Source organism: Lacerta agilis, chromosome 14 (genome assembly GCF_009819535.1).
Source record: "Lacerta agilis isolate rLacAgi1 chromosome 14, rLacAgi1.pri, whole genome shotgun sequence".
NCBI classification, from domain to species: Eukaryota; Metazoa; Chordata; class Lepidosauria; order Squamata; family Lacertidae; genus Lacerta; species Lacerta agilis.
This window is the reverse complement of record NC_046325.1, coordinates 23,777,431-23,795,892: the sequence shown is the minus strand read 5'-3', so window position 1 is coordinate 23,795,892 and position 18,462 is coordinate 23,777,431. Positions and strand designations below refer to the sequence as shown.

Sequence of the window (18,462 nt, the reverse complement as noted above, 5' to 3'; positions counted from 1 at the left end):
ATTTTCATATGGTACTTTATATGTATAGACACACATTTAGAAATAATTACAAGAATTTAAATAGAAATCCAATACATCTCAATATAGAGGAGAAGAAATCAGGTGATTTCGGTGCTGGATTAGACTTTTGACCAGGTGCTACTAACTTCTGATGGGTATCTTCAAGGTTCCTGCTCTCCCTTTTTCTGATTCATTATCTTTAATCTAGACTGGACAATTCTCAAGGAGAGGACAATGTCCTCTGACAGTCCTTCAAAATCTATCCACTGTAGACAGTGCTGGCCCAGCCATGAGGCAGGTGACAGAAGCCCCTCCAGGTGGCATGTCTGTAGGTGGTCCATCTGTTTCACCTCCTTTTCAAGTGGCAGAGAAGCACTGCCAACATTGGCACCACTTTGGAGCAATATCTCACTGAAAATTGGCACCGATGGCAGTGCCGCTTCTATGCCAGCAGAGGGTGGGGCAGGGCACGTGACAGCAGCAAAGCAGGTGGGAGCAAGAGAAGGTGGGTGGGAACAGGGGCAGGGGCAGTAGGGCAAAGTGGAACTTCCTGTTTTTCCCTGAGCAGTGAAACAAGATGCACTGCCCTGGGCTGTAGAGTGGGCCACCTGGCTATGGTAGCTTGATGAGTAAGCTTTGCTTCTTATAAGTTGTGTTTGGATTACAGCCTAAGTTATAGTTGAACTCAGTTCCTACTGATATCAATAAGGCTTTACTTAGTTATGGCTTTCATGTTGATTTGAATGGGATTTAGACTGGATGCAACCCTGTGAAATATGGTTTACTGAATAAAGAAATCATAAAGCTCTCTATGCAACAACAGTTATGTAGAGAAAGTTGAATTAATTTGAATCTATTTTAGTATTTTAACTTTTGTGTGCTTTAAAGTAGAGTTCCTGATTGTATGGTTTTCTCATTTTCCTGATCACTTTCAGGTCCTTTACAATCAATTGGTGAATAAATTTTAGGAAATAAAGAAATTAAATTAAATTTGCAGAGTAAAAGGGCACTCAATGTCATTTGCTTTTGAAAAAGTCATGTGTTTTAATCTTCTCTATATATCTTTCTGCCTTTCATCTATGATACCAGGAAGCATTTGAAATGCAACTGGCAAACTGGACACAAGTGAATGAATTCATCCTGGTTGGTTTTCCTGGAGATCTGAGGCTGCAGCTCTTGTTATTCACCACTTTTCTGGTTGCCTACACACTGACAATAATGGAGAATGTGGTGATCATTGCCTTAATCTGGATGAACATCAAGCTTCATAAGCCTATGTATCTCTTCCTGAGTAATCTTTCTTTCCTGGAGATCTGGTATGTCTCCGTCACAGTCCCCAAAATGCTTGCTGGCTTTGTGGCAGAAAAGAGGGAAATCTCTTTCATAGGTTGCATGGCTCAGCTGTACTTCTTCGTGGCTTTGGCATGCACTGAGTGTGTCCTCTTAGCTGTTATGGCCTATGACCGCTATGTTGCCATCTGCAACCCATTGCGCTATCCTGCTATTATGAGTCAAAACTTATGCATTCGTCTAGCAGCTGGATCCTGGTTGAGTGGCTTTTTCACCGCCATGGGGAAGATCATCTTCATCTCACGCTTGAGCTACTGTGGACCCAATGTTATCAACCACTTCTTCTGTGATGTTTCTCCACTTCTCCACTTGGCCTGCACTGATATGTCATTGGCTGAGCTCATTGATTTCCTTCTTGCCTTACTCATTCTCATTGGCCCACTCTCTGTAACAATCACCTCTTACATCTGCATCATCTCCACAATTCTCCGTATACCTTCAGCCAAAGGGAAGCACAAAGCCTTTTCCACCTGTGCTTCACACCTTCTGGTAGTCACAATTTTCTATTCTGCCACTATTTTCATCTATGCCCGGCCAAGAGCCCTCACCTCCTTTTATGCCAATAAGCTGGTGTCTGTTGTCTACACCATCCTCACACCACTTCTCAATCCAGTCATCTACTGCCTGAGGAATCAGGAATTCAAAGATGCCTTCAGAAAATCAGTGCGTGGACCTTCATCAATGAGAATGGGCTAATATCTACATTTCAGTGCATCTGAAGGGCATATATTTACTTGCACCACACTTCAAATGAGGACTTCAGACAGGGTTATATTTATTAAAATATAACAATGAAGACAGTGTGGGCAAGGATAACCTGTGTTGGCAGGCAGAAAGTCATGTGCCTTTGGCACTTAACACATGTGCTCAGAAAATGCAGCAGTATATAAATTTTACGAAATAAATAGGAAGAAAGCCCTTAATACTTTGGGACTAGTTTACCTGCTAGGTTGCTTTACCCCATAGATGCCCACTTTATCACTTCAAGCTGCAGAACTGGCAATATTTAAAGTGTCACATATAGTCATTCAGCATTTGTAAGAAATTTATCTTTTGGTATAGGTAAAGGTAAAGGGACCCCTGACCATCAAGTCCAGTTGTGTCCGACTCTGGGGTTGCGGTGCTCATCTCGCTCTATAGGCCGAGGGAGCTGGCGTTTGTCCGCAGACAGCTTCCGGGTCATGTGGCCAGCATGACAAAGCCACTTCTGGTGAACCAGAGCAGCGCACGGAAACGCTGTTTACAGTCCCTATTTATCTACTTGCACTTTGTCGTGCTTTCGAACTGCTAGGTGGGCAGGAGCTGGGACCGAGCAACGGGAGCTCACCCTGTGGCAGGGATTCGAACCACTGACCTTCTGATCAGCTAGCCCTAGACTCTGTGGTTTAACCCACAGTGCCACCTGGGTCCCTTATCTTTAGGTATAGCAGCATGCAAACATTGAAACTCACTATCTACTGACATCAGGCAGCCCCTTCCACTGGATTGTTTCCGATGGTAGCTAAAAACATTTTTGTTTTGGCAAGCCTATTCAGACATGTAGGAAATATCAGATGTTTTAATCTGCCTTTAGTTTACGGTTGATTTAAAATATTTTAAAGATATATTTAATACTTGAATACCTTCCCCTAGTGGTTGCCAGTAGTCCAGTGCGTTTGAAAACATTAGCCAGAGCACACAGGGTGACTTTTGTTTACAGCTGCATAAACTGAAGGACTAATGGGATACTTTTCTTTGTTTGTTTTAGAACAAACACTGAAAATTTGTTGACCTGTAGGCTCCCATATGATGCAGGCCCCTTTGGATCTCCTTTGCCTACTACTCTGTTCATTTATCCGCATCCTAAAAAGTGCATGGAACAATTTTCCACCTCTAAGTTAGGTAAACAAGAATTATGATCTAGGCTATTGGCAGGAGAGGAAGAGAGAAAATATGTAAATAATTGATTGTTATTAAACATATCCCAAAGGTTATCTAATGTTCAGAGATATAGATTAGGTCTCCTGTGTGTGTGTGAAGTGACTCTTGAAATAGCAGCACCAAACAATGTAAAGCTGTTTCTCAGGCTGTACTGTTTCCCGTCTTATGTTTTTTTGCGGGATAACATGATGCAGGAAATTTTAGGCACAAGGATAGATGAGATAAGAAGGTCAAAGATGTAGGTGGTTAAGTTATGAATTGCCTCTTGAAAATTGTATTCCTTTTAATGCAAGGATTCAGTATCATTGTTTCATTTGGCAATAATCTACATTAGTTTGCCATTTTCATAGGATTTCATTCTACTCAATAGTATTGATGCCTCCTGGATAACTGGCAGCTTGTGTGAGCCCTGTGGATTACCCTTCATTCAGGTGAATGCATATGTTATTGATGAATTTACCATATATATTTATATTATCCTTTATAATGTCTGTGTGTCTGTCTATCTAATAAATCCTTAGAATTAAACAGATGTGGATTGGTAGATATAGGTGTCTGTGTTTCTATGTGTGTGTGCATGCATTAATATGCACACATTAATACAAAGAGTTGAAGTGTGTGTATATATATATATATATATATATATATATATATATATATATATATGATCAGATATTTGGAGCACCTTTTCTACACTGAAAAAGATGAGTTTTGTTTTGCTGACAAGTATAAATAGAAATTTAGAAAACTACAGGTTGCATCCAATGCTAGTTCTACTCAGAGTAGATTTATTGATGCTGATATACATGACTAACTTCGATTCATCCATTTCAGTGACTTTACTGTGTGCATAACTTAGTTAGGCACAACCTACAGATCAGTGTGGACAAAGTAGGTATGGATACATTCAACTTCCTGTAATACATAATGAACTTAGAGTAGTCACTGCCACTGAATATGGGTCTGGGAACCACTTCTACATTAGATGGCTTTAAAATGAGGTGGTTTAGTTCTAGTGATAGTCAACAGCTATAGTATGTGTCATAAGCAATGATTCATTAGTGTGTACTTCTGAATAATGAATGCTAAAGACAAACAATGGGAGTGTGAATTGGTACCTTTATGATCTGCTGACTGGATCCCCAGTAGTACTGTTAAAATACTTTTATATTCAAAGTGTTAACACAAAATATAAAATCAAAAAATCCTTCCAGTAGCACCTTAGAGACCAACTAAGTTTGTTCTTGGTATGAACTTTCATGTGCATGCATACACTGAAGAATTCAATTCAAAGTTGTCACTGATTGTCTTTCTCCATGCAGATATGTTCTAACAACTGCTTTTCAAGTTCATAATTAAACAAAAACAAAAACATTTAGGTTTGTACCCCTGTACGGTTGCTATCCAGACTCCACTTCCTTGGGTGAAAGCCCAACAGAATTCAATAGGACTTGCTTCTGAGAAGGTATGGTTAGGATTACACTGTAAGCAATATTCACAGTAGGCTAAATGGAATTAATGGAGTGAAGTTAGTCATGTTTATAGGTGTCAATGCATCTATTTTGCATAAGACATGTCGGTGAGATACAACCTTTGGTGATACTAGGACTTTTTCCCAGCCAGAACTCAACAGAACTCAATTCCAGCACCTCTCAGGTGGGCACCATTGCCATTCTAAAAGAACAAGGGAGGTGTTCACAGTGAGTTCCAGAACTCCCCCTTTTCCCAGAAAAATAACACTGGGTCATACTGCCTAAGGAGGTGGTTGTATAAAACAGGGATGTCCAATTTCCCAAGAGAGAAAAAAAACACCTGGCAATGATCTACCCATTTTGGGGGGGGGGGGAGTTCAGAGTTGTCAAGCTTTTTTTAGGGGACAGTTCAAAGTTGTTGTTGAGCTTTTTTAGAGGGAGCTTCCCAAACCTCTGGAGCTTTTTTTAACATTAAAGGTGCAGAAATCCCTCACCAACAACTCAACTGCTAACAAACGAATGCAACGCTACAGCAGACAACAAAGGAATGACCACTAAACACAATGCGGGAAAAGAACGAGGGGGAGGGGGTGGAGACATGATTCTAAACAACACAAGCGATAAGGATCCCTCAAACGGTCGTGATTGGCCACTTTCATCCAGGGATCGACATGTTGGATAACCCTGGTATAAAACTAATTAATTAAATTAAATAAAAATTAATTAAATAAAAATAGGTAGATAGGAAGAGCTGCAGCTTCCCAGCACAATCCCCTCCATTCTTTCCATCCATCCATTGTAGTGTTCTCTTTCTTATTAGCAATGGAAAGGATACCCACTATACCATTCTGTTCATTTTAAATCATTATGCTTTGTGTTTCCAGCAACATTCCCCCACCCCCACCCACCCCAGTTAGATCACTGGAATCTTATGATGAGGCATTTAGAATGAATGGTTGGCCAAGTAGAGCAGCCTCTACATGGTTACACTATAATGGGAGGATTTCATTTTCTCCAACCAATCCTTCTTAATTACTTAATTACTTCTTAAACATGTAGGCATCTCTGAAAATAAAGTGGAAGATAAACTTGACAAAAGTGATTGCAAGTTGTGCACATCAGCATGTACTTTAGAATTTAAACCATACCTATGAGTTTCGTGTTGTCATGTTTCCAGTATAAGTGTTGTGTTTGTGTTGTGTTTTTCTAGTGGAATAAACCATAACATTAATATAGGGCAGTACGCATTTATCTATTTTATATCCATAGGCATACAAGGCTTTACATCCTTTCTTTTCTTAATAAATTTTTATTAAAGCTTTTTCATAATACAGTAAGATAAAGCTAATGTGAATAAAAACAAAAGCCCTAAATTAGGTATATGATATGCCTATTTTAAAGGAGGGGTGGCTGAGAGAGATTGAGAACCCAAATATTTCAATATTAATTATAAATATACTGTGGTATGTGTTGCTACTTAACACTGTGCACTAATTGACACTGAGAAGACCTGAAATCTTTCCGTTTTGGATCTTCTTTCTGCCTGGGAAAAAGAGGATTGTGAATATCAGAGGCTCGTACTGTTACCTTTGTTTGCTACAAATAAAACTTTTTATTTTGCATATTGCAGCACAATACTATTAATATCTACTCCAAAGTAAATCAAATTGGTTTCAACGGAGTTATTCCCAAATTAGTGTTTACAGGATTGAATCATTTGTCAGTTTCCCTGGATGTAAACCCCTTTGAATTCAGTGACACTTCTGAGAACTATTTCCTTGAAATGATTATTATAACCTTCTTTAGCTCTTCATGATTCCCTGGGGCATTTTGCTCACCATTGCTTCAGACAGAATATTGAGTGGAATAGATAATCTTTTAGTATGATCTAGGAAGGCACAATTGCATTGTTACTTTGTAATCATAGAATGATGCCTGGTAAGTTTTCTGGGGTAGCCAAAAAAAAATGGGCTAATGAAAATTGTAGTTCCACAACCTCAGAAGGTATCCCTTATATTCACTGAAGAAGGAATAAAACAGGAAGGGTGCATAGCTCAGGGGTACAGTACTGTCTCTTCATGCAGATGCCCCATTATTTTAAATCCCTTTCCATTCTGGGAAGTTAAAATGATCGGGTAGCAGATGATAGGAGACATCTAAAGGCAGCCCTGTTTAGGGAGGTTTCTAATGACTGGTGTTTTAATGTATTTTTAATCTTTTGTTGGAAGCCACCCAGAATGGCTGGGGAAACCCAGCCAGATGGGTGGAGAATAATAATAATAATAATAATAATAATAATAATAATAATAATAATAATAATAATAATATCATCTCTGCCTGAGGCTCTGGAAGCCATTATCAGTCATAATAGGTACTATAGCTTCTTCTGATATGTGCTCATGAATCCTCTTTTAAATAATCCCATTCTTTTTAAAGAAAGAAGACAACATCTGTGTAACTGTTTTCATGTGGAAATATGTAGGTAAAAATAACATTTGTTGAATATATCGCTGAACAGATCTTTCTTTCAGCTTTCAAAAAAATGCACGGGTCATTAATTCTTGGATGGGTAATTCCCACATGACATGGAAAAAGATTTGAATAAACAGAGTAGATCTATTGAAATTAATGATGTTAAGTTAGTCATATCCATACGGCCTGCCAAGACTGGGGAAATACCTGCACATGTACTCTTGCAGGAATTTGCCATGATCTAGAGTTGGCAATCATATTCATAATGGATGCCCCCATGTTACATTTGTTTTTTTCATCAGCGACATGAAGTATGAAGTGTCGATGGATGAACATTCCTCAACACTTATGGATATAGATAGAGAAGTCTGGAGGGACACATTTGGTTCTCCATCCCTGTTCATCACATTTCTTACATTCCTAATAACAAATGTAAATGAAGTTTCTTAAATATAGCACGTTAATCTTTCCCCTTTTTGTTCCCTTTGTCACTCCTTCTCCACAACTTTGCTAACCAGAGAGAGAATGTTGACATGGAATCTTCCAACAGGAGTGTGGTAAAGGCGTTTGTCATCTTGGGGTTCCCAGCTTCTCCACAGCTTTCCATGCTGTTCTTCACCCTAGCCTTGGCCACCTATGTTCTCACCATTACCGCCAACATCACCATCATCTCAGTCATTAAGGCAAACCCAAAACTGCAGCGACCCATGTACTACTTCCTTGGCAACTTCTCCTTCATGGAGATCTGGTATACCACCTCCACTGTACCGAAGATGCTTGAAAGCTTCCTGGCTGGTGGGAGTAAAATCACTGTGGCGGGTTGCATTGCCCAGCTCTATCTTTTCTTTGCCTTGGGCTCCACTGAATGCTTCCTCCTGGCTACTATGGCTTATGACCGCTACTTGGCCATCTGCCGTCCTCTTCATTATCCGACTCTTATGACTCTGCAAGTAACTACATGGCTGGTGACAGCAGCCTGGGTGGGTGGATTTCTGGCTCCTTTGCTCCCCATTGTCCTCATCTCCCAGCTCTCATTCTGTGAGCCTAAGGAGATTCACCATTTCTTTTGTGATGCTGGGCCCCTGTTGAGGCGGTCATGTGGCAATGCCTTTGTCAGCTCTACCCTAGTCACAGTTCTGGCCTCCTTTGTCATCCTCAGCACCTGCTTGCTCACCATGGTATCCTACATCTTTATAATCTCAACCATACTTAGGATCCCCTCAGCCAGTGGGAGACAAAAGGCCTTTTCCACTTGTGGTTCACACCTTACTGTGGTGGTGATTTACTATGCCACAGTTATCTTCATATATGCAAGACCCATTTCCCCTTTCCCTTCTAAGCTAGATACAGTGGCATCAGTTTTTTATGCAGTAGTCACCCCACTGCTCAATCCAATGATTTATAGTTTAAGGAATAAGGAGGTAAAGGATGCTTTGAAGAAGTTGATTAGTAGGAACCAGGTCTTTGTTAAAAATATTGGAGCTATGATCATGGTTTGCTGGTAGAAAAGACAATATGTGGTCAAAATGCTCATTAGCTCTGATGTGCCAAACAGCGGAAGAGCAAGCCGATTGGGCGCCTGGGGCAGCACTCGTGCCCTGAGCCCAGGGGAGGGGCTAGCTGGGGCAGGGTGCTCCCTGGGGTCTCCAAGAAGTCTGCCTGCCTCCTCTCACTCAGCCACCCTACAGCTGAGGGGGAGGTGTTTGGCGGACCGTTTGGGGCGGCACGTTTGTAACCCCCCTCAATGGTGACACCCGGGGCGGCCCACCCCCACCGCCCCCTTCCTCCACCCCTGGTGCCAAAATCTCTCTTTCTCCTCCCTCCTTTATTCTCTTCTTCTCCCTTATGCCCCCCTCCTTCCCTAAAAGGCTTAAAATCATTCACTTGCTCCAACCACAGGAAGTGTAGTTGGGTGGTGAGAATTACCACACAATTTTTATCATCCAACTATTTGCAGTTGGATGAATCTGTCAAGTTTTGGTTTCTCTCAGTTTCTCCTTTTTCCAGTCATAATCCAATTCACCCAAATTCTGCCCCCATTTGTCTTTTATTTTTAAATTCTGATGGAAATTCTTTCACGTTTCTGCACATTTTTCTCCACATATACAAATTTTTGTACAAAGTTTTGCCTAGCATTTTTGCAAGCTCTTTTCATTTCACAAATGCAATTTTGTTCACTACTTTCACTTTTGTACACTTCTTTTGCCTGCATTTTTCGATTTTTGTATGTGTTCTCAGCTGCATCACAAACTTTGGAGAAGTGCAACTTTCAAATAACATCTATTTCTTATGGGAAGACTTGACAGAGTAATATAAACCCTATATATGCCTATAATGTAACTAAACCTTTCTTCATACACACCTTTTTTAATTGTCACCCATATTTAAACATGTGCCTAATTGCTGTGTGTAATGCAATTTATTTTAATCATTAACATTTTTGTGTAATAATTAAAGTATGTATTTATTTAAAGGTGTTACAATATCTTGGTGGAGATTACTTTCCCCACACTAAGTGTTAAATAAAGTTTTTACAAAGTGTTTGTTGTACAACAAAATTGAATCAAGAATAATTGTCTACTTCCTAGGATTTCTTGCAAGCTTAGAATGTGTTTTCAGCACCAGGTTCACTGAGCATTAGAGAAATTCATAGCTAGAGATACATGGGTCTTCTGAAGGACACTTACATAGGGTTACAGAGTATTTGAACACTAATGCATTTTTACAAAATCACATTGTTATACTTTCAGCACTTTGATTTTTTAAGACTAAACACTTAGCTCAATGATTTTATGGGATTAAAATATGAGCTGGTGTCCATTTAAGTCCATTGTAAGTTGTCCAAATTCCTGAGACTTTTATCCTGTACCAGGATGCATTCCGAATGCTTCTTTGCAATCTAATTCCATTTGAAAGCTGTTCTGAACCTAAGAACATAAGAGGAGCCGTGCTACATTAAAGCAAAGGTCTATCTACTGCAGTATCTTGTTCCTACAGTAGTTGACCCATAGGAAACCTGCACATTTTTTTTAATGCTTCATAGCTACTGTGTATAAACTACAATAGCTAGTGGTAATTCAAAGGACTTTTTATCTATCTATTTAGCTACGTAAAAATGGGTTCTATTTGCTGGGGATCATGAGCAGGAAAGTACTGCCACACTCATGCCATGGTGCTCTCCAGATGTTCGGGTCTACAACTTTTCCCCAAACCTTTGATGCAACGTGGTGCAAAAAATGATACAGCATTGGCTCTCCCTGCCATAGGCATTTGGTTAGTCACTGTGAGAACAGTTGATTGGGCTTCATGACCTTTGGTCTTATCCCATTTGGTTGTTATATCCTTTAGAAAGTACAGTGGTACCTTGGGTTAAGAAATTAATTCGTTCTGGAGGTCCATTCTTAACCTGAAACTGTTCTTAACCTGAGGTACCACTTTAGCTAATCGGACCTCCCGCTGCCGCTGCGCTGCCGCTGCATGATTTATGTTCTCACCCTGAAGCAAAGTTCTTAACCTGAGGTACTATTTCTGGTTTAGCAGAGTCTGTATCCTGAAGCGTCTGTAATCTGAAGCATTTGTAACCTGAGGTACCACTGTATGTTAGCATAAGTGTCAATGTATTTTTAATCTTTACATAGCTCTGGATTAAAATTAATTTTCAAACATTCCATCCATATTCTGACAGAATGCAGATAAAAGTATTGTACAGAACAAGTTGGTTCCAGATTTAACCATGCTTAGAGTAGAAACATTGAAATCAATGTGACTTAGGTTGGTAATAACTTAAGTCATGTTGATTTCAATACAATTATCATTTCAATTGATCAAGTATTCATGAGGTACATATTTGCCATAATTTGGAATTTAGATATGTGTGTTAATTAGGAATACATACAATGGTAATAAAAGTTATACCATATGGTTGAGCTTGAATTAATAATTTATACCTCCACATATTGTTAGACTCCAAAGAACAATAGTCCTAGTTATTGTTAACGTAACAGGGAAGATGTGAGCTGTAGTCTAGCAACATCTGGAAGAAATTGTGTGGCCTACCCCGGTTCAGAGAGACAAAATTCAAAGAAAATCAAATCCTATGATGTGTTTTTATTTCAATATCCATCACATTTTATTTCTCATTATTTTTACAGCCAATTAAAAGAAGAAGTTATTTCTGTTTGTGTATTTTTTTTTACATATCTAGTCCTACTTAGATAATGTGTTTTTTCTAAGTTCTAAGGGACAACATGCACGTCTGGCCCAGCTTTCCCAAAGCTGCCTTAACCTCCTTGTTCCTTAAACTGTATATGAGGGGATTGATCATTGGTGTAAGGATTGTGTAAAAAGTAGAGAGCACTTTGGTTAAGCCTCTCAGTTTGGGATCATCTGGGAGGAGATAAACAATCATTAAGGACCCATAGAAAATGGTGACTACAATAAGATGAGAGGAGCAAGTGGAAAATGCCTTTTGCCTCCCAGAAGTGGTGGAGATCCTCAAAATGGCTGAGATTATGCAAATGTAAGATGTTATGGTCAACATAAATAAAGGGAAAGTGAATAAGGAAGATAACATAAGGGCTATTGCCATAATCAATGAAGTGTCAGTACAGGCCAACTTACTGAGAGGTATGAAATCACAAAAGAAATGGTCAATTCCATTGAAACCACAGTAGGTTAACTGTGTCATCCATATGACTACCACAGAGACAGAGAAACAACCACTTATCCAGGATGCTGCTGCTAAAGAGATACAGACCTTGCTGTTCATATGGAATGAATATTGCAGTGGTTTGCAAATTGCTAAATACCGATCATATGACATCACAGATAAGAGACATGTCTCTGCAGTCACCAGAAAACCAAATAAATATAATTGTATAAAGCAGCCAGAAAAGGAAATGGTTCTATTCTCTGTTAGGAAACTGACTAGCATTCTGGGCAGAATAGTTGAGGTATAGCATATCTCCAAACAGGACAAGTTCCCCAGGAAGAAATACATGGGTGTATGAAGATGTCTATCATTCACAACTAACACAACAATGAGAAGGTTCCCCATTAAGGTTATAATGTAGATGCTCAGAAATATAAAGAAGAACAGAATCTGTAGTTCAGGATGGTGTCCAAATCCCAGGAGGGTGAATTCTGTGATGGCAGTTTGATTTATTGAGGTGGCTACCTAAGAGAAAAATAGCAATGAAAATACTATCACGGCAGCTATGGTATTCTTAACAGGAAAATGTAATAATAACAGACACCTGATAAACAAATTAACAATCTGCTTAACGTTTATATTGTTCAGAGCTCTTCACACATTTTATTTCAGTGTGAATTGATAAGATAAATGGAGCTAGGCAAAATGGTAGCTATCGTTTGGCATGCATGAACCAAGGCACTTTCTGAATGGAGCAATTAGTCCATGAATCACAAATAGGGAAAATTTCAAGGACAAAATCAGTTCTGGGACTAGTTCACCACCAAATAAGACTAAAGTCTGTTCCATCCCATTTCTGTGCAGGTTTTGAGGATCAATTCATATATATCCATATGCCATGTTTCCTCCCTTTTTTGTCTTCAAAATATGGCAACCCTACATAAAAATCTACACCTTTTATATAAGAATTCCAAGGGTGGAAAAACACGAGGTGGTCCAAGCTGAGTTGTATTTTAAAAAAATGCTTCCAGTTGCTTAATAGCACATTGAACTCAGCTCATCTTTCCCCATGCATTCCATACATCTTTGCTGTAAATTTAAATACCAAGATAAAGTGCAAATAAATTGGGGTGAATTGAGGCACATTTGTACATTCCTACTAATCACATGTCATTATTCTTATGTGCAATTTTATGTATTTTATGTGCATTTTACATGTTTTGACGTATAGTTTATTCTCAGGGTCTTAGGAGTAATTGAACATAAAATACATAAAATGTACATATAATACATAAAAATTGCATGTGAGAGGGATAACACATCATCAGTACTTATTGCTCCCCATGGGACTTGCCGCACTGATTTCAAAGTGTGCAGAGGCAGGAGCCCTGTGAGTGACTAGCTGCTCTTATGCAGATGAAATTACATTTTTAAAAGAAGACAGTCAACCTTCAGACCAGCTCATGTGCAAATGTATAATAAAGTTCTAACCCAACCTGATCCCTGCATATGTCTGGACATTTTTCCCCCTCTGCTGGATGCACTCTGGAGTTAAAATTGCATAGTGTTATCTAGGTATGGAACACTGCATTGCAACAGGACATTGGAGTCAATAGCCTAGCCTACCACATAGTCATGGTATAATCATCACTTACACATGGTTACTCATTTATATCTCAAATGAAATTGAATTAAAACCATTAAAAATCCTGGGGGGGGGGAATAACTGATTTTGGTAGAAGATTGAGAAGATCTAGTTGATAATCAGATGCATATGCTACTAACTGCAGTTCCTCTGCATAACTGCAAACAATGATCTAACAATCTGAAAAGTATTTGACTATTGGTATGAGATATGTATTCCAATGACTATAGCCTTGGATATTGTGTCCTACATTTCTGTATACTTACCGCATTCACTGATACCATACTCCACTATGTCTCTCAGCAACATGACTGAATGCTCTGAAATAAAGAGAACTACATCTAACAACTTCATAGCTTAAGGGTTTTATTTTCTACAAGGTGGCACTTTCTGTCAAGAGATTATTATTCTTTTGTTCTCTTGGGGATTCCTTGTGATATGGCCTGGGGAATCAGCGCAGCTCTTATTGTCCGGCACTTTCCTACCACGATATGAGGGAGCATATGGCCCCATTTAATGAAAGCAAGAGTTAGTGAAGACTAGGACCAAAGATCAGACACTTGCCCAATAATTTATCCTCTTGCTATTAGATTTTCAACAGATGCTAGAGCAGAGAACTCTAAAAGACAGAAACTGTGAGAATATTTGCAGCCTCTTTCTCTTTTGGATGAGACCTTGTCATTTATATAAATAAACAAGATGTGTCCTTCAGAATTTGGGTCTGAATTAGTAAATCCCCCTCATCCTTATCCCATAGCTAAAAATGACGATTAGAAAACCATTCTGTGCATTAGAAGCCAACTCAGGGTAAAAGACAAAATTCTAGGGATACCAGACACACCAGTGAGAATTTTTTATAATAAACCCAGTGTGGTTTGGATGAAGACACATGACCATTTTAAAAGCTTCTGAGTCAGGTTTGCCTTCTGGTCTGACGTAGTCAATTGCCAAATTGTCAAGTTGAAGCCATTTCACCTGAGTGATTGCACAATCAGCTCTTAAACAACAACAACAACAACCCTGTGGCCTTTCAGTTAAACAGATGCTCTTTAATAGTCTATAAACCACCAAGTTTCCCCCAAAACAACCCACAAGTATTTGAGTTCCAAGAACTGGGGGGTGGGGGAGAGAAAGTCTGCTTACCCTTTATGGTGGGCAGTGTTGCAGGTGGGCATCACGCACCGCAGTGATCCAGCTGGGGGTGTAGACCAACACCCTCCTCATAGCTGTCTGGCTATGTTGCTGGTTCTGGGCAGGGCCCTGCCCATGGGCAGCCCTGCTGTCCAATCAGCGCTGGTGGGAGGCATGGCTGCAGCAAACTTAAACAGTGACATGGCCAGGGGACTGTCATCTCACACCCTTCACCAAATCATACGAATTAAAAATCCCTCAGTAACAATAGATTGAGCTGTACAAATCAAGAAGTGTACACTCTTCCACACAAACACCTGTACTTGGGTACCGACAGTTTATAGTTGTGTGCATTGTAACATGTCATCAGCTTAGTCTTTATTTAGATGGGATTTAGGTAGGTCTTCACAATCTTTTTTCGCGCTGTCCTTGAATCTAGTATTATAAAACTAAGTCTTCCAAGAAACCTCCAGACTGTCCTTGACCATATTATATGAATCCATTAAGCCATTTGAGGACATTTATGAAAAATAGAACTCTACACTTAGCCAAATACAGAAGTGTAGCATATTCACTATATTGATAATATTAAATGATCCGAACAAGAGTTAACCTTCACGCCATCATTACTGACTTAAATTAGACTAAACTGGATAAATTAATACCAAGGGAATACTTTAGAGCAAATCCAAGGCAGAAGTTCATTTAAGACTTTGTTGTTTCCTTTAACCCCTTTACACCCACCCACACCCAAACCCACCCACCAGGCAATTGTGTCAGGTTGGAGAAACTGCCTGCTAACTAATTACACATTAGTAGATGCCCTCATTGGTGTGTCTTCAGAAAGCCAGGGGACTTATTTAAAGGAAATACATCTACAGTATCTAGCCACTGGAAAAAAGAATACAAGCAAGCTGACTGTTACAATTGGGCCATAGACAAAATGAAGGCACGTGCATTATTAGATTTATTCACAGAGCAAAAAAATTGAAGCCATCACATAGCTACCTATGAAACTATCATGCCTGATTCTGGAACGATTTAAAGCAAATGTGAGTAGAAAATTATCAGACCTTGTGTGTTCAGTGATGCACAAACACCAAATGCAATAATGGCATTTATCTAATCAGTCTTGTTGATAAATTGTTTGTTTTTGTGCTTTTTATTTATTGGGGGAACATTAATGGGACTTATAAATATTCATTTCAATTTAAAGTATAGGAAATGGATTTAACTTAATTGCTTATTTCTCTTATTTTATTCCCCTATCCCCATCCAATTGATTTTTTTCCTCATGGAAAATTGTTCAAATCAAGTTGCAGTTCTCAGACAGGAGCTCCTGAATTAGAACTTCCATCATCCTTAGGTAGCAAGACTAGTGGTCAGGGATGGTGGGAACTGTAGTCCAAAATCAGCTGGAGTCCCAAGGTTGGGAAACACTTCTGTAGAGGGAAGTGAGGGGAATTCTTCAGGAGAATAAATGGGCAAAGAGTAAACCCTACACAAATCTGGAGTGGAGTGCCTAAGATGGTTGGATGGCACCTTGTTGCCTCCTTCTGGCAACTCCTGCAGCCAAGCTGGTATCAAACGTATTGTTCTGCTTTCCTTTGGACCACATCAGTGAGGCTGAGAGAAGGTCTTATCATCTGCATAGCCCAGGACCTCCAGACATACCACCTAGGTTTGCTCTCTGTTGGAGTTACGGATTCTACCTTTGCTTGGTCAGGCCACTTCATATGTACATCACCTATATGACCCCCACCAACATAGAGCTTTTTCCCTTGCAATATTTCACATCATGCTACCTGCGATTCTGCACAGAATATTCTCAAAAATTCCATATTCAGAAAGGCGTTATCCTTGCAATATAAAACAGGTTGAAACCATTGCACATGTTTTATTTTACTGCCCATTTTACACATTTTAAAAAATCTGTGATAAATATTTAAACTCCATGCTGAAACGAAGGTTAAATTCCAGGACCTTTTCTGAGAGATGTCACGAAACTGTAAGATTTGAGAGGCAATTTTTAACCTTCTTATTAATTTTATCTTAAAGTATTCTCTTTTCTGAACAGATGCCACAGATTTTATGCTTTGGCTTATATGCTTTTGTATCCTCTGTATGTCAATAAAGGTGATTGTTATAATGCATGCTGGTATTTCACTGCTGAAGCTTAGGTATTAATTTATTACTAAAATGTTTGTGCTTAAATCTTTCTCGGAGACCAATCCTACAGCTCCTTTGCCCACAATGTTGATGACTGAAGAGGGGACTTTGGTGGTGCAGGGGTGCCTCTCCTCTAGTAGAGGAGGAAACTGCTGGTGGATAACTTGACCACTGCGATGCCAAAAGCTACAGCCTCTGCTGGTGGTAGCAAGTGGGAAAATCCTGGTATTGGACATTTCAGACTTGGGCAATGGTGGCATTAGATCTGCTTGATCCAAAGCTTGGTAGTTACCCTAAGGCACATGATCCTTGGGCTCCTCAGCTACATTGATCTGTAGCTGGCACAGAGTAATTGAAGAAAGAACTATTCCACCACCTTTAGGTAAGCTGGAAAGGTTTGGGATGCAGTGGTGAATCTGCCATTTCACTCCTCCCTGGTCCCAGTTAGGATTGCTCTGTTAGTGAAATCAGTGAGAATTCAAAATGCTTAAAATTGGCTGTAATGTGCCCTACGTGACTACTTTTGCTACTACTACTACTACTACTAATAATAATAATAATTTCTATTGTATATTTTACTTTACTAAATATCATGATTTTCCATTTTATTCTTTAGGTTTGCATTATTACAGATATATTTGGAGATGAAGAACCAAACTATCATCTCTGAATTCATCCTCCTGGGTTTTCCCACTGGGCTGGAGATCCAGAGTTTTCTTTTTGTGTTCTTCTTCATTACCTATATACTAACAGTCACGGAGAACCTCATTATTATCTCTGTAGTAAAAGGTAACCGGAACCTTCACAAGCCCATGTATTTCTTCCTGGGAAACTTGTCTTTCTTAGAAATCTGGTATATCACTGTCACACTTCCCAAATTGCTGTTAGACTTCTGGTCACAGACCAAAGTAATCTCCTTCGAGAGTTGCATGACACAACTCTACTTCTTTATCTCCCTTATGTGCACTGAGTGTGTCCTCCTAGCAGTCATGGCATATGATCGCTATGTAGCCATATGCAATCCACTTCGTTATCCGGTTATCATGACCCATAGATTATGCTTCCAGCTAGGTGTGCTCTCCTGGGTGTGTGGTTTTTCCATCTCCTTGGTCAAGGTCACCTTCATCTCCAGACTGAGTTTTTGTGGGCCTGGGGTCATTAATCACTTTTTTTGCGACATCTCCCCTGTACTCAACCTCTCATGCACTGACATGTCAGTGGCTGAGTTGGTCGATTTCATTTTAGCTTTGGTCATCCTCCTAATCCCATTGTCTGTTACCATCCTGTCCTACCTTTTTATCATCAATTCAATCTTCCGTATCCCCACAACCGAAGGAAAGAAAAAAAGCATTCTCAACTTGTGCTTCACACCTCACTGTGGTCATCATCTTTTTTTCAACAACAGTCTTCATGTACGCTCGACCTAGAAAAATTCATCCCTTTAATCTCAACAAAATAGTGTCCATTTTCTATGCTGTGGTCACGCCAGCTCTCAACCCTCTCATCTATTGTCTGAGAAATAAAGAAGTAAAAGAGACGTTGAAGAAAAATTTGGGCAGAAAATGCTGGCTTGGCTCAGAATATTGCTGCCTTTCCAAATCAAGATAAGTGGGATTCTCTAAACGAAGAAGAAATAAGTCTGAAGAATTCCA

General features: G+C 39.5%; 4 protein-coding genes across 4 annotated transcripts; 3 read left to right on the top strand and 1 right to left on the bottom strand.

The window, feature by feature from the left end:
* Positions 1–1,101: 1,101 nt before the first annotated feature.
* LOC117058723 (olfactory receptor 6-like) lies at positions 1,102–2,046 on the top strand. Its single transcript, XM_033170067.1, has one exon. The coding sequence runs from the start codon at positions 1,102–1,104 to the stop codon at positions 2,044–2,046; it is 945 nt and encodes a 314-aa protein (XP_033025958.1).
* A 5,701-nt stretch (positions 2,047–7,747) lies between these two features.
* Positions 7,748–8,758, top strand: LOC117058722 (olfactory receptor 6F1-like). The gene has a single exon (XM_033170066.1). The coding sequence runs from the start codon at positions 7,748–7,750 to the stop codon at positions 8,717–8,719; it is 972 nt and encodes a 323-aa protein (XP_033025957.1). The 3' UTR covers positions 8,720–8,758.
* A 2,684-nt stretch (positions 8,759–11,442) lies between these two features.
* Positions 11,443–13,794, bottom strand: LOC117057858 (olfactory receptor 10A7-like). The gene is made up of 2 exons (XM_033168697.1): positions 13,777–13,794; positions 11,443–12,390 (listed from the first exon to the last, which is right to left on the bottom strand). The coding sequence occupies exons 1-2, from the start codon at positions 13,792–13,794 to the stop codon at positions 11,443–11,445; spliced, it is 966 nt and encodes a 321-aa protein (XP_033024588.1).
* A 3,660-nt stretch (positions 13,795–17,454) lies between these two features.
* LOC117058577 (olfactory receptor 6B1-like) lies at positions 17,455–18,462 on the top strand. The gene is given in 2 exon segments (XM_033169817.1): positions 17,455–18,147; positions 18,149–18,462. Coding segments are annotated over 2 exon segments (963 nt in total). The 3' UTR covers positions 18,419–18,462.

What these genes read in the sequence shown, in the direction of transcription:
- LOC117058723 (XM_033170067.1), top strand. Translation starts at nt 1,102, where the DNA reads ATGCAACTGGCAAACTGGACACAAGTGAATGAATTCATCCTGGTTGGT.
- LOC117058722 (XM_033170066.1), top strand. Translation starts at nt 7,748, where the DNA reads ATGGAATCTTCCAACAGGAGTGTGGTAAAGGCGTTTGTCATCTTGGGG.